At 36.0% G+C, this 16,555-nt stretch overlaps 1 protein-coding gene across 3 annotated transcripts in view; it reads right to left on the bottom strand.

Annotated features, from left to right (window-relative positions):
* Positions 1–3,100: 3,100 nt before the first annotated feature.
* The window catches only part of LOC119072744 (dipeptidyl peptidase 4), a 124,318-nt gene continuing 110,863 nt past the window's right edge, over positions 3,101–16,555 (bottom strand). For all 3 annotated transcript variants that reach the window (XM_037178027.1, XM_037178029.1, XM_037178028.1), the window contains 8 exons: positions 8,198–8,322; positions 7,957–8,132; positions 7,680–7,890; positions 7,434–7,619; positions 6,427–6,584; positions 3,732–3,860; positions 3,596–3,672; positions 3,101–3,526 (listed from right to left, as the gene is read on the bottom strand). In XM_037178027.1, coding sequence (XP_037033922.1) covers positions 3,404–3,526; positions 3,596–3,672; positions 3,732–3,860; positions 6,427–6,584; positions 7,434–7,619; positions 7,680–7,890; positions 7,957–8,132; positions 8,198–8,322 — 1,185 coding nt within the window. In that variant the 3' untranslated portion in view covers positions 3,101–3,403. The remainder of the gene's footprint in view (positions 3,527–3,595; positions 3,673–3,731; positions 3,861–6,426; positions 6,585–7,433; positions 7,620–7,679; positions 7,891–7,956; positions 8,133–8,197; positions 8,323–16,555) is intronic.

Here is a 16,555-nt window from a genome sequence, read left to right as displayed (position 1 = left end):
CGAGTATACGACGAAAGAGTCAATTAACGATTATAATTCTTTTTTCAATGGTTTTCTCAACAAATTTTCTTCATTAAACAACTATTTCAACAGAAGATTTTTTTTGTGTCTCGAATTATAATTTCTACTCAACATTTTTGTTTCGAAATTATTTCCTTAATAAAGCACTTTATGTGTTAACATTATTTAACAATATTTTCTTTTATCCATTCAATTTTTATAGCTCTTCGTGTAGCCTTTTGTTTTTTTTTTCTCTTATCAACGAATGCGCTGTCGTCATTTTATTATTAAATACTGATTTTCAAACTTAAAAGTCTTATAAAGAAAATGTGAAGCACTTTTTGTTTAATTTCTTTTTTTTCTTTTGATTTATTTATTTATTTATCTTGATATTTCTCATCTTTAATTTTTAGTTTCATTCAACATTTAAGAGTCAATTCGCGGAAACTTCGACCAACTTATATGGCGATGAAATTCAAGCGTTCTCCGATTTCAAAGTTTGGACGTTTCCGAGAAAAGCGTATTAGGGGTTATGGAAGAAAATTCCATTCCGTAACCTTGAGAAACTAGTTGTATGTTGTAATGTCACTTCATTTCTAATATTTAAATTCGGTTAAGTTCTAGCTAGCTTTTTCGTAAGTCTATGGAAAAATCGCAGGCAAGTGAAACTGCACAGTTGGTTTGAAACGAGATTTAACAGGGACCGCCGACCACCAGTATTTTCTTTTCCTATTTATAATGAGTGATGGACAAGAACTTCACACAGGAAAAAATTACCAGAGAACCAGTGGATGCAACTACCGCAAGCAGTCAGGTTCAGTCTATACTCATATTTTAATGGGTATCGGTAGATGGAACCATTCTAAGATATACTATGTAAACGTTATTGCATTCGGTCATCTTTTCTCGGAGCAATAACAGTTCAAAGTCAAAATTTCCCATTTTCGGAGAATAATACATCCTTGACAAAGTGACCGAACCAGCCAGTTAAGATTTATTCTAGACGCGGCTAATGACCTCTTTCGAATGGCGACAAAAATTTTTTGATTTTTTTTTCTGTACCTTTCTGGCGGCAGATAAATTTTCTTGCTGATCTGTTCCTGAACATTTGCCACTTTGCGATGCAGTTTTTTTGGTAAAATTTTGGTTGTTTCCAGTCAAATTTTTTTTTTTGGTAAAAATTATTTGGCAGATGATGAGAAAAACTAAGCCAGCTTGTTTGAACTAAAATTGGGTGTAAAATTTAATTTTTGCGTAACGAAGCTGAAAGCGTCAACTCTAGCGATATCATTCATTTTAGAAATTGTATTTCAAAGACTGCGTCACACGTTTTTCGAAGAGATTTTTGTTGGGATATCAGTTGTTTTAGAAGTGTAGTCAACACTGCTTTTTATAACAGTTTACAGTTTTAATTCAAAAATTTTACGAAAATCGAAAATTTGACAAAATTCGAAAATTTGACGAAATTTGACGAAATTCGAAAATTTGACGAAATTCGAAAATTTGACGAAATTCGAAAATTTGACGAAATTCGAAAATTTGACGAAATTTGACGAAATTCGAAAATTTGACAAAATTCGAAAATTTGACGAAATTTAACGAAATTCGAAAATTTAACGAAATTCGAAAATTTGACGAAATTTGACGAAATTTGACGAGATTTGACGAAATTCTAAAATTTGACGAAATTCGAAAAGTTGACGAAATTTGACGAAAATCGAAAATTTGACGAAATTTGACGAAATTCGAAAATTTGACGAGATTTGACGAAATTCTAAAATTTGACGAAATTCGAAAAGTTGACGAAATTCGAAAATTTGACGAAATTTGAAAATTTGACGAAATTCGAAAATTGACGAAATTTGAAAATTTGACGAAAGTAATTCTCTATCTGCCAGCATTCAAGAAATATCTCCAAAATCCCAATTTACCCACCCATTTCCAACTTTCGACATTTTTCACAAATGCCCTTCTTTTCTACTCGTAAAACTCTGAGACTTTGCCGAAGAAAGTAACTCTCTATCTGCCACCATTCACAAAATAACTCTAAAAACATAATTGACCCACCCATTTCCAACTTTCGACATTTTTCACATATGCCCCTCTGTTCTACTCGTAAAACTCTGAGACTTTGCCGAAGAAAGTAATTCTCTATCTCTCATAACCCAAAAAATATTAGTCCTTTCATCCTACGCTCGAGTAGCTCAAAATTGGGTCACTCTAATCACTCTAGCTGAAACAAACCTGCCCCGATTTTTTTAATTATTTTTTTGTTCGAATCGTGTTACGAATACCTTTCATTTGATGGGTCGCACGCCTCTGTGGGTTTCAATACAGATAAGCTACAGCCGAAAACGCGTTCCCGACCCTCGAAAACCACACTCAGAAACCACTTCGAGGCCAATAAAACAAAATTCTGGTTTTTCCTGGGGTAATGGCGTATCACATTTTCATTTTTATGCCCACCCTGATGTACCTGCAAAATTTCATGGAGATTGGCTGACTAGTTTCCGAGATCGACCGTCGATAGATAGACAGACAGATAGATAGACAGATAGATAGAAACATACAGAGTAAGTTGAAAGATTTTGATTGTTTGGAAAACGTTAATTTGGTGCATTTTCTATCAAAATGACCAACTTCAAAACGATGTATCTCCGGCAATTTTAAAGTTACATAGTCGAGTTATAGCTCGTTTTGCTCGTATTTGAAGCGCGAATAAGATAGAATAGGATTTGTGGTGATACAGGCCAAAGGAAAGAAACTTAAATTCTCGCCTTTATATAGTTGACGCGTCTCAAAAAAAATTCTTCGTTCTTTTTTTGGAAGTTAGACTGCGTCAAGTCCTCCGCTATCGCTTCGGACATGATTGCCGCGTCTCAAAAAAATTTTTTCGTTCTTTTTTTGGAAGTTAGACTGCGTCAAGTCCTCCGCTTTCGCTTCGGACATGATGATACCAATGATACCAATGATACCAAACATGCCATACTTGATTCGCAACAAGTACTGTTGATGATTCAGTTTTTCCATCGAAGTCACTCTACTCACAAATCTGGAGCCCTCGAAAACGAAATTATTAAATTTCACGATTTTTTGAGAAAAAAAAGTAAATTTTAATGGCGTTCTGAGTCGGTAACATAAATAAGTAAAAGACATTTTAATTGTAATATCATCGATTTTCAGCGGTTGGATTTGCATTTTTTTTCAACAACACCTACAACAAAAGTGTCTAAGGGGAAAGCAAGTACTACGTTACTCCCAGAAAAATCCAAGCTTTTAAAATAGCTAAAGTAATTTGAAATCGGAGAACGCTAGAATTTCAATTGGTCGAATATTTCGCAAATTTAGTCTAAATTTTATTAATTTGGTTTTGCATTTGCTGTTTGGTTTGCTTTTAATTTATTCACGTCGTACTAGGCTTCGTTTCATCGGAATCTAAGCTTAAGCAATCTTTAAGATAATGTTCCATAGATCTATATACATGTTCGATGACATTGCTCAGTTCATGACCTTCGTCTGCATATGTCTACGACAAAGCAATCACAATAATTGATCAGATCAGATCGACAAAATATATCCAATTTAAAACAATTACCTGATATTGAAATATTACCCCAGCCTTGGTGAGGGCTCTTGCCATTTGCGTTCCATGTAGATAAGGCGCCGTTATATCTACAAATTTGTGAATTAAATGATAAACAGAGACAGTTTTAGCATGACTAGAATTTTACCAGCCAGTCCATGAATCAGGAAAAAGGAATAAGACGGTATATGTCGAGCATGTTGTGTCGCATCAGCTTCGACGTAACCTTTATAGTTCTCTACAGGAAGGCCTAGAACGCGTTCCGTAAAGGCCGAATCTATGTAAGGGAGAAAGGAATTAATGGCACAATTAATGACTCAAATGTAATTTGATCTTTGCTGTTTTTTAGTGCGACAAAAATACATTTTCCCCAATAATATTTTCATGCGTCAAAAAAAACCCTTGAAAATCTGGGGAAAATCCTTATAATCCTATGAAATTACCAAAAAAAATTCCTTTCACATCCTAGAGAGAGAGAGAGAGAGAGAGAGAGAGATAGATAATTCATTTGCACTCAAAATATACGGTAATCTGACGCTCACCACACGCTTTATATTTCTTCATAAATTTTCAAGGTAGTGAATATAGTCAGAGGCAGTGAAATTTCAGCATTAATTTGCTTCAGCTGGTCCACACATACATACAATCGAAACTATTTATACGTTTGAAGCTGCTACACGCACGCGCGTTGTTGATTGTTTTGATTGATTGATCAGCTGTAAAACAGCTGAAGCAAATTCATGCTGAAATTTCACTGCCACTAACTGTATGTGAACCATTTCGCTTAGGTCGCGTCAAATATTATCGTGTACCGGTGAGGAACTGAAAAGATAGCGAGCTCGCAGTCAATTTTGTTAAATTCCTGCGTTCTGACGTATTTAAAAACATAGCTAACGCCGACCCGTACGAAACACCTATTCGTATCAAAAGCCTTTAATGTGAAACTCTTCATTTCTCTTACTTCATTTTCTTCTCTGCTGAAAAACTATTCTCCCTTTAAAATCACTTACATTATCCACTCTTTGCCTTGTTATCATATACAACTAAATTGCCGGAGGCAATATAGACAGCCCCGTACGAAGACAAACGTCATAAATTCCTATTTAAACAGCTATATACCGCTATATTTAACTATATTTCACTGTAAATAAACATTTCACAGAGGAATATGCTATTATATAGCTCTATATGCCTGTATATAGCTCAATATAGCTCAATATAGCTGTATATAGGTATATATAGATGTCCGTATATGGAATCCCTGAAACTCCACACACATAACAAATTATTTCCATGTTAACAGAAACTCTCTAAGCATCATTTTTCGCACTTTATATCGTTTTACTAAAATCCAATATGGCCGCCGGCAGCCATTTTGTTAGGAGACCGGAAATAGTACCGACGCTTTACATTCGTTAATACCTTTCAAACAAAAAAAAAATCATGAAATTCGGTCAAAATTTACTCGAGATATTGTCAAAATACTCCACGTTCACTGTACTTCCGAGTAGCCAGATAAGAGCTCACTCCAAGAGACCTAGCTCACGCTCCGGAGAACATAATTTCATACAATTTTTTTTCCCTGATTGGTACGGTCAATACCTATCTAATAAAGCTAAAACAGACGAAATATGTTCAAATGTGGCCGACCTACAAGCAAAAACTGCTTGCCCCCCTGTGCCTGTTCCACACCAAGGGGTCTAACTCACGAGTCGGTCATCCGATTTCCATAAACTTTTTTTTTGTCGATCGGTATTATAAATACCTTTTATTTGACGTATCACTTACAAGTGTGACGTTTGAATGTCCGGAGATATCTTTGAAAAACCGTAAAGCACTTATTGGGCCACAGCTCGGGAGGGGTCGATCCAAAATCACTCATCTTCGAACTTAGCCTGTCTTTTGACATTACCAAACGGGAAAAAAAAGAATTTTCAAAATCGGATGCGTTTTACTCAAGTTATCGTGCAGACAGACAGACGGACAGACAGACGGACAGACAGACGGACAGACAGACGGACAGACAGACGTACAGACAGACGGACAGACAGACGGACAGACAGACGGACAGACAGACGGACAGACAGACGGACAGACAGACAGACGGACAGACAGACGGACATTTTTTTTTCGCGGATTTGGCATCTCTAGACAACCACAATAGGTTTCCCCTTACTCAGGGAGTCCAATTCGACGTGTTACAAACGTATGCGTAAACCTATAAGACCCCAGTACTTCGTACGGGTCTAACCACTTTGCTGCAACTACTCCGACACCGAGGTCGAAGAGGAAGCACGCCCGGGCTATTATCCATAGAGCAATTAAGTGCAATTTTTTTCTAAAAGCGAACACAATATAATTGCCTCGTTATCACGCATAATAAATTCCAACAGAACGGCAATGAACGATGAAATTTGCAAAGGCTTTGAATATTTTAAAAGTAGGAAGGAAGCAACCGACAACATCAGTGTGCTGATGACAACCAAAAATTTTTTAATGTGATGTGCATCAAGAACATTATTTGTATAAGGTGGTTGCAATGTGATAATGACTGTGATAAGTCCCGCAATTAAAATAATGTTGCGAAATGTCTACAACAGCGATTAAATTCGGTGGTTACATCGTGTCGTGAAATAAAATCATAAAATAAAAATCAACTCAACCGGCAGCCAACGGCGGGTGTATAACATGAAATCCAAAGCGGTTGAAACAGCGAAAACCATAGTTTCGGTTGTTTATGCAACATGAGTGTGTTTTTGCGTTTTATGTAAGTTTGTTGGATTAACACACAAATTTTTTGAGTGTAACTACAACTCTACGCTGAATGTTAAAACCCCACTTACTATAGTACAGCCAGTCTGATATGGGAGAAACTGCAATACCGCATTTGAACACATCTTGTTGTGTGCCCAAAACCATTGCAGTTACATAGCCACCGTAACCCCAACCCCATACTCCGACGCGTGTTTCATCCAAATAGCTGTATTTGTCCAACAGGTGTCTGCAAAATGATATACGGAACAATAAGTACAATATATAGATGTAATACGGAACGAAACGGTTATGGAATTGGATGGAATTGCGGATGTGATGTATGGGTGGCTCATTAAATACACTTTCGGACCTATTTAAATAGCAATTAATTTCGCCATTGATTGGACATAATTTATTATTTAAAAAAAAACCTGTTGAACGAACACAAAATCGAGCCGGAATGTGATTAACTCGTTCAGTTTTCCGTTTTCTTTTAATATGATAAGATTACATAAGAACGAATGTTGCCGGTCGTTAGTATATACATAAATTCGAGCAACTATGGAATGTATAGGGAATGGAGAAGTGAAAGTATTTACGGCGAAACGGAATATATATAAAGGTTGTCGCAGACGTTATATAGATGATAGTTTTCATAGCAAAGATTTTGCTGGCGTGATAAGAATGTGACAATAAGCCAATGATTAACTATTAAGGAGTTAAATTCCGTCACGAGTTTAATTTTCAATATTCTGGTGATGTATCAAACGAATGAATAGATTGGAGCAGGCCCAGTCTAGCCTTATAGGCATTCGGGCGAACGGTTTGATCATTATTGTCCGCCAATTGCATTTTCCATTAACCTGTTACAAACGGCAAGCATGTGACGAGTATTGTTATCGAGGTCTACTACTTCTATCGATCAAAGTTGATTTCAAATCTTGTACTTCAATTTTTTTTAACATGTATTTTACTGTATAAATGATATTATCCATATTATCCATATTATCCAGAGCTTGTCATTGTTTTTGTCGTCATTATCGATAACAGATGAATAGCTGTATGTGACAGGCGAACAAAAACTCACAAAACTCACCTCAAGACATTTATTTGATCTTGAACCTCGACACCACCTAAATGTCGATATAAGGCCTTTTTGCTTTGTCCCTTGGCTCCTCTCACATCCAGACGAATATAAATAACATCGTTTCGGCTAGACATATACGTTCCCCAGTCGACACGAAATTTCTCGGATACGGACGACGAGCCTGGTCTTGCATTTCTGTTAGACAGGAAAATCCATCAGTTGAATCAGTGAATTTACTCGAAATTTTACACTTACACTTCCACTAAAACTGGAAAAGCTGCATCACGAAGCTCTTCCCTCCAACTAGGTGGCAATAGTAATTGAACGTTTGCCCTTGTACCATGTTGCAGTAAGACCTCGAATGACTTCTGTGTCGGCAGTGCTAGCCGTTGTAGGGTTTCGGATTGAAACGGTCTGGTATCATATAGTATTCGAACCAAACGATGAGTTTGCGCATTGTGAACACCTTATAAATGATCCAATCATTTTACCATCGAATTCAAATTCCACTGAAAATCCAATAAATTCTTACCCGAGAGTGGTAATCCTGGACCTAGACACTCTAATATATAATAATCTACACCGATTTCAGTTGCAATGGAAGACAATGGACTAACGAAGGCATCGAAATGGGAACAGTTTATGTAATAGTATCGACTAGTCCACAATACGTCACCGAGATCGCATGTAACACATAAAGGTTCGGCTCTGCAAAACGAAAAGTTGTTGATCATTCAGTTGAACATCGAAACGAAAATATTGAGTGGACGCACCTGCGATTGTCATCGTTGACCGGATCTTTTACAATATACAGATGTATTTGACCGGGCTTCTTGTCCTGCGTTCCCATGTAATACACCAAATGGTTGACTGTATCCCATGCGAGTATTTTGAGAACCTAGTGATGATAGTTCATGACTATAGTTTCGGGTACAAAACTTACATGCAAGCGATGGTTAAGCACATGTTCATGGTATATATACATTGTGGTTAACGCAGTTTTATATGCACGAACGTTGGCAATATCTTTTATAAGGACCAACTGAATTAATGAAGCGAAAGACATCAAAGTTATTATATTACAATTGTTATATGGTTAGACATCTAGAAGCTCAGCTTTGTAACAAAATTTTCTTCACAACTTTATTACAACTTTCTTTTAAAGTTTGGTGCCATACCTTTGGGCGTCGTGGAAGTGGAACGACAAATATTAACACAAGAGCTTATTTAGTACCAAAAAGTTAGTCTAAAATTAGTGTTTGGTATTAAGTCATTGTTCTGGTTTTTGTATCTTTCTTTGAGAAAAATACGTAGACCCACGATCTATTTTATTGTCATTTCTATCTATTTCGTGTCATTAAAGCCCGGGCCTTTGTTGTTGATGTTAAAGAATAAAGGAAACGTTTTTTCACTGCTTTCCATCATGACATTATTTCAGAGCCATTTTAAAATTTTTAAGTCGATGGTTAATAGTTCGGATAAATAAACGTTTAAATAGTCCAGGAGCTTGTATCACTCGGAATTTATGTTCTATGTTGTGGGGGATATGAAACTGTGGAACAAATTTCTTTTTCTGGAAAATAGAAAAGGGATTTTCTTCACGGAAAAGCCATTAATGTGTTACTTTAGACCAGTCGAAAAAGAGAATAGAAGTCATTGAAATCGTTTTAATACACAGAAAAGCTTTCATAGAGATATATTGAGTCTCATATCCGGAAAATCCTCAATTACATCCCGAAAAATACATTTTTCTTTAATCCTTGAATAAAAGTGAAGAAGAGGGGAAGTAGTTGTGAAATGATTATGGATGAAACTCTTGGTATCCCAAATCACAACCATGAAGAAAAAAATTCAAAAGTCCGTATGAGGACATAAATGAATTTCCCAAGTTCTATCTCGGACTCTCCTGTTGGACTGGCTAAAATAAGTATAGTAGATAAGTGTATTTCCTAGTGAGGAAACCGTGATCACAATCGTACTTCCCTTTCACCAAAAAAATTTCTTCCATAAATTATCGGCATTGAGCTCATGCTGTCAACAACGAAAAATCTCGAAGAGGTTCTTTAGTTAAAGAGCTTATTGACCTTTAACTTTTTCATTATAAATGGCTGTTCCGATAGGAAATTCTCATTTCCATTTTCCAGAAAAAAATTGATTTGATTATTTCGTGTCCCCTACAACCTAGAATAAAAATTTTCCAATGTTTTTCCCCATCAGGAAAATTAACAAAAACATTTTAAACCCTCAAAAAACCATTTAAGAGGAATGAACCTTTTGCAAATTTGTAGCCTACATTTAGGCGGAAAAATATTCGCTTTTTTGATGATTTCTCTGAACCAAAATATTTTTTCGAAAATATAAAACCATTAAAGCATGCAAAAATGTGTTACTGTTAAAGGAAAAATTGGTTTGTGGGTGATAACTTGGCCCACTTGGAGAAACCTGTGCAGATTACACAAATTTACACAATCTGCAAAGGTTTCTCCAAGTGGGATAAGTTATCACCCACAAACCAATTTTTGTTTTAAAGGTAACACATTTTTGGATGCTTTAATGGTTTTACTTTTTCGAAAACAGATTTTGGTTCAGAGAAATCATCGCAAAACAAATATTTTTCCGCCTAAATGTAGGCTACAAATTTACAAAGGGCGCTCTTAAATAGGATAATCTTATAAAACCCTTTAAAATCAATATCTTGCCCTCGTATGTCCTAAAATTAGTTTCAAATAAGAGAATTGTTAATTTATCAAAGCCCTAGCCCAAGGGCTGCGGGAATGGACCAAGAAAACCAGCTTTTCGACAATTATTTTCATGTTCTGTTATAGTTCCTTCAATTTGAAGTGTACTGGTGAAACTGCAGTCGAGCTGAACGTGAAAGGAACTTTATTTGTATGTGGCATTTTTGTACCAGAGTTACATTTAAATGTCTCATGTAGACTTTCAACGACTTAATAGAAATAAACTAAACACGTCCCTCTTTGCGTTGAGCATCAAGCATAAACGAATTTTCAGATATTTTTGTAACGCTTCCCTTAGCACTGTAACTTTGTAAAATAATGATAATATTACGGAAAATGTTTGCAAAAAAGCGCTAAAAACGGCAAATTTGTCGACAATATCCTAAAACTGCATGTGAAGTGTTCAGTGAATGAGGGCTCGTTAGAAAGATGTACTCAAAATGTGGGCCTATTATTTGTGAAATTTTTGCGAAATTTGTGAAATTTTACGAAATTTTAGCGAAATTTGTGAAATTTTTGCGAAATTCGTGAAATTTTTGCGAAATTTGTGAAATTTTTGTGAAATTCGCGAAATTTTTGTGAAATTTGTGAAATTTTATGAAGTCAGCCCAAAATCGGCGAGTCTATTTAACGATAAAAAAATACAGTAAATGCAAAATGATCAATAGTAATTTAGAAAATAGTATTTAAATCTGAAAAATAACTATTTTGAGACTCGCATGAAGTGTACTGGGCTTATTTGTGTTGTTGAAGGTTGACTAAGGAAGAGGTAGATATTGAAAGTGCCCATGTAGCCAAATGAGCCTCCCATATAATCTAGCCCCGATATGGTCTGACTCACGAAACTTTGTTTCAATCGTTCCTGCTCTATGCGGAAGGCTTAAGACCGACCTAAAAAATTTATTATTGTAACAATTTTCCACAAATATTATCAACAATTGCATACTGAAAAATATCTTCAAAATCTGCCCAAATATGCAATATTGTGGTGACATTGCACATATCCCTTGTTCTCAAGACATATTGACAAGTGCTTTTATCTAAGAAGCCGATCATTTCCAGACACTTTTATTGGGTTAGGAAATAGTCGAAAATCACTATTGACACACCGATTTTTTCAACTTTATCGTTAGTTGCATTTTTCTTTGATATTAAATATTAATTGGTCCTCAAGTTTCGATTTTATTTGAAATTTGGAATGATCTATGCAAATAAGAGGAATGAAGTTGCTAAATGCCTGAGATCAATCGTCCAAAACAGATGCACAAACAATTTTTCATGTAAGGGGTCGAAAATTTTCATTTTCGGCCCGACACATGAAGAGTATACAAAGTTATATTTACATGCTAGCTGGGAAATTTTTATTTTGACTTGTGAGATTACTCCCAACTAGCATGTAATGCAATGCCATGTCATGCGTCAAAAACCGACATTTGCGTGTGTCAATCACATCCTTCCATTCCATTAAGTTAAAAATGTAAAGTCTAGTTTTCGTGTATCTCGGCTTCGCCTCGAATCAACCAACTCAGACAAAAAATCTACTTTTCATCGTTTCTCGCAAATTCTTTGTTATTCAAAAAATAAGTTTGGCAGTTCATAATAGTATTTTGCATAACAAGGGGCGAAAGTAAAAAAATTCAAACGTGTGAAGTTTGCAGCCCGCGCCGCAGGCAAGGGCGGCAATCAAACGATTTGAATTTTGGCATAAAAAATACTATTTCATCTGACTTCAACTTTGCTTAGTCTGTTGTTAGTCACTTTTCAATAAACAGCCGAAAGGCAAAGTCGTGATTTATTGGAGGTCCGGATACAAGCTCTTATCCGAAATATCCTGAAGCCAGTCCATACCTTCCAACATATTCACCGTCGTATACACATAATACGAGTCTTATTTTATGTCTTCTGCTGTTCTCGACGTTCATTGCGGAAGATTTGATTTTTTAATTCGTTTTGTGAAATTTGTGAAATTTTTGCAAAATTTGTGAAATTTCACGAAATTTGTGAAATTTTGCGAAATTTGCGAAATTTTTGCGAAATTTGTGAAATTTTACGAAATTTGCGAATCTTTTGCGAAATTTGTGAAACTTTGTGAAATTTGTGAAATTTTTGTGAAATTCGCGAAATTTTCGCGAAATTTGCGAAATCGAATTTCACAAATTTCACAAATAATAGGCCCTGCTCAAAAATATGGAAATTGAAAATATGATGAAATTTTTATTATTTTACAAAGCTACAGCGCTAACGGAAGCTGTACGATAATATCTATAATAAAATTCATTCTTGCTTGATGCATTTAGTTCAAACAGTTCAAATATAGTAATCGAGATGTGAGGTGGCACGAAAGTTAGATACCTCTTCGATAAAGTTAGATATATCTCTTCGATAAAAGCAAAAAATGGAATAGAAAGTAGGACCGTCATTGGCATCGAACTTATGGGCTATGCCGCGCGTCTGAATGGCATTACATCCACACTAAATTCACCTTGGTTTTGATTAAGTTAGTGAAACTCCTCAAGAGAAATTCAAATATAACTCTGGTCCAAGAATAGTTTTTGAATACTACACATTCCTTTTGATGAACGTGGAGCACCACAATCAAATAAAGTACCCTTTACGTTCAGCTCGACTGGAGATTCACCAGTACACTTCAAATTAAAAGAATTATAATAAATTACGAAAATATTAAAATAATGGTGGAAAATGTGGTTTTCTTCGTCCATTCCTGCAGCTCCCCTTAGAAGTTCCTTAAATATACTTACGAAGATTGATCTTCATAAATATATACATAGAGGAAATGCATCCAATAAAAGAAGATCAGCCGAAAATTGTACCGTAAATTACTTACTGGTCCCTTCTCTACAATACTTGTGACTTTCAGAGTATAGATAGTGCATTAAAGCCGAGACCTTGAATATATAAATCCACTTTGAGATCAAAGGCATTCGGTTCGTGTAAATTGTGTAACACCAACATGCACACCACCTGAAAGCATTTCATTGTAATCCTACTTATAGTTATTGAAAAAAGAACCAAGTTCAAACTGTGAACTGTTATTGCATTAAATAATTGCAGCAGTTCTATGTCATCTGGCGTATGCATTGATTTATGCGAACGGCATTTGAGGAGAGAATTTGTAAACTTTTGTCGAAGCGAATTTTCACGCTTCACCAGTGAATTGTGAAATTATGATTGCCATCATTTGAATGGTTTCTGAAAAAGTTTCTCCAACGATGACGTGAGCATCATAATTAAACGTAATTTAATTTAAGTTATTGCAAGACTTTGTGCTTAAACTTTTACCTAAGTGAAGAGCAACCGGTTATAAGTATATAGCGTATAGCATATGATCTTGCTTTGCTGGTAAACTTTTTGCTCAGTTATTAGGAATTCCCTTCCATACTATCTGTAATTTCGTGTAATTTACTTTAAAACCACTGAACTTACAAGTACATTTGCTAACGAACGAAAAACCACAAGTTGAACCTCTTAGCATAGTTAGATATAGAATTTAATGGTGTTGAAATGATGATAACATAACAAAGGAAAAAAATGATAATCGATAAATGATAAATCAATAAGAGAATGATTTTACAGCAAATTGTTGAATCTGAAAATGATTCGGATAGTGGTGTTGGAAATAGTAAATTAAGAGTCAATTCGCCAAAACTTCGAACAACTTAAAAACAAGCCATCAGCGATTTTCGGCGGGTACACAGTAATCGATTCAGGTGATCCTCCTGAGTCATTTGCAACAAAAAAAAATCCTCGAAATAATTATGTTTTCACGCCAGAAATCATGAAAAAATGTACTGCGCGAGGGTGACCAAAATAGTTTTTGTTGCATATCACCAAGAATATGTAACGCATTTATCTGAAATTATGGTCATTGGTAGAGGTGTTGACGCCGCATAAGCTGGCCTTTAAAACATTTCGAAATTTTTCGTGTATGTGGTGCAGTAGCTATTTTAGGGGAAAAAAATTCCAACTTTTGCAGAGTGTTTTCAAAAAGTTACAACGATAGACTTGGAAGATATGGGTGTCGTTGGGTAGGTATGACCTCTACTATCCATGACACCATGAACCTACCGCGGCACGACTTTCGTTGAGCTTCAATTTTGATTGAAGTATACTAACACAAAAATTCTCTATAATTCCACTTTTCTTCACGTCTATTTCAATTTTTCTGACGTATGTGACAATTTTAAATCAGGGCTGCAGTTACTGGCACCTTACGCTTCGGGAAATTTCGTTTAGGGCCTATAAAATTTGAAACAAAACCAACTGATTCAATTGTGTCATATGTTCCTCGGGTATCTCCAGACTTCCTAGTATGGCCAGTGCGGCACTGTATCAAGTGTTTACTAGCATATTAGAATCATATTTTGTACTTTAGCCACTTACCGGAAGGATTTGGAAAATTTTCACAAATGTACGAATACGAAAAATTCGACATATTTTACATTTATACAGTGCCGCACTGGCCATACTAGGAAGTCTGGAGATACCCGAGGAACATATGACACAATTGAATCAGTTGGTTTTGTTTCAAATTTTATATTTCCCGAAGCGTAAGGTGCCAGTAACTGCAGCCCTGATTTAAAATTGTCACATACGTCAGAAAAATTGAAATAGACGCGAAGAAAAGTGGAATTATAGAGAATTTTTGTGTTAGTATACTTCAATCAAAATTGAAGCTCAACGAAAGTCGTGCCGCGGTAGGTTCATGGTGTCATGGATAGTAGAGGTCACTACCTACCCAACGACACCCATATCTTCCAAGTCTATCGTTGTAACTTTTTGAAATCACTCTGCAAAAGTTGGAATTTTTTTGTCCTAAAATAGCTACTGCACCACATACACGAAAAATTTCGAAATGTTTTAAAGGCCAGCTTATGCGGCGTCAACACCTCTACCAATGACCATAATTTCAGATAAATGCGTTACGTATTCTTGGTGATATGCAACAAAAACTATTTTGGTCACCCTCGCGCAGTACATTTTTTCATGATTTCTGGCGTGAAAACATAATTATTTCGAGGATTTTTTTTTGTTGCAAATGACTCAGGAGGATCACCTGAATCGATTACTGTGTACCCGCCGAAAATCGCTGATGGCTTGTTTTTAAGTTTCATACAACTTGGTTGAAGTTTTGGCGAATTGACTCTTAAGTTTCGCCACAATTAGATTCCAGAACATTATGATGGATTCTTTTGAAAAACAGCCTTTTCAGCTCAATTTGAACAGAGCAGCTGTAATTGCGACAGAAAAAATGTTTTTTTTATCAGATCTTTCATGTGTTCGAGAAGAGAAAGTTTACATCTCAAAGATGTATTCATAGTGTCACTTCCCAAGCATTGGAAAATGGAAAGCTGAGACCAGTAGTGATCCAGGAAAAAAGTTTGCTCAATTCCTTTCGTGTAAATGGACAGAAAGTCCACTGGAAAAAGCGACCGAATTCGCTAGACTGTTTTTCGAAAGAAGCCCAATTGACCTTTGATATGGATGGTCCATACGAATGAATTGATAAAGTTTCAAGCTTGTATCGTACTGCTCTAAGAGTAACTCTTGGTACGTCTAGTCTATACGCAAATTTCAAATGCATTTAACGAATGGATGAATTACAATTGTAGGTAATGCAACGTATGTCAGTGAAATAGTTATTAATGCAACAAGTTGCGAAAAGAGGTTGTTTTGTCACTTCGATTTCCCAGTTTCTCAACGTGTTGCGTAGAACGTTTTCTGGAACCAGCTGCGAAAAATCGACAGCCGAATGGTTAGAGGTGTTGTTCGATTAGCATTGCGTTTTGTGTGTGGGGGTTCGAAATTTGGTCAGGTCAGAATTTTTTTTTACGGTTAATGGTTCAGGAGGAGTGACAAAAGGAGTATAACAAAGTCCCATTCGTCCCCTCGAAGACCCCTCGAACGTCACCCGAATGATGCATGAAAAAATCCACTATATCAACGCCGTTGGAGAAATAACTATTATGGCACTGAGTGATGACAATAGTCAACGCACCCTAAGAACAGGCACAAGAACAGAATTGAAATAAGAGGCCTCCACGATGCAGTAGTCCAAAATTCAGTTTTTAGCCCCGTACGAAGTACAAAGGGGCTTATAGGATTACGATGCCGTGTGTAATTGATGGAATTCGAAGCAGACGGTAAGGGCAAAGGGTTTGCCTATGTTCATAGATGACGAATCTGCAATAAAAATTTAGTCTGTCCGTCTGTCCGTCTGTCCGTCTGTCACGTCGATATCTTGAGTAAATCAAATCCGATTTCAAAAAATTTTCCCTGAAAGATAGTCGAAATAGTGAGGCTAAGTTCGAAGATGGGCATATTCGGGTCGGCCCTTCGTGAGTTAGAGCCACCTAAGTGACTTAAGGTCTTTTG

Source organism: Bradysia coprophila (assembly GCF_014529535.1).
Source record: "Bradysia coprophila strain Holo2 chromosome IV unlocalized genomic scaffold, BU_Bcop_v1 contig_84, whole genome shotgun sequence".
NCBI classification, from domain to species: Eukaryota; Metazoa; Arthropoda; class Insecta; order Diptera; family Sciaridae; genus Bradysia; species Bradysia coprophila.
The sequence above is the reverse complement of the archived record's forward strand: the minus strand, read 5'-3'. Positions and strand labels throughout refer to the sequence as shown.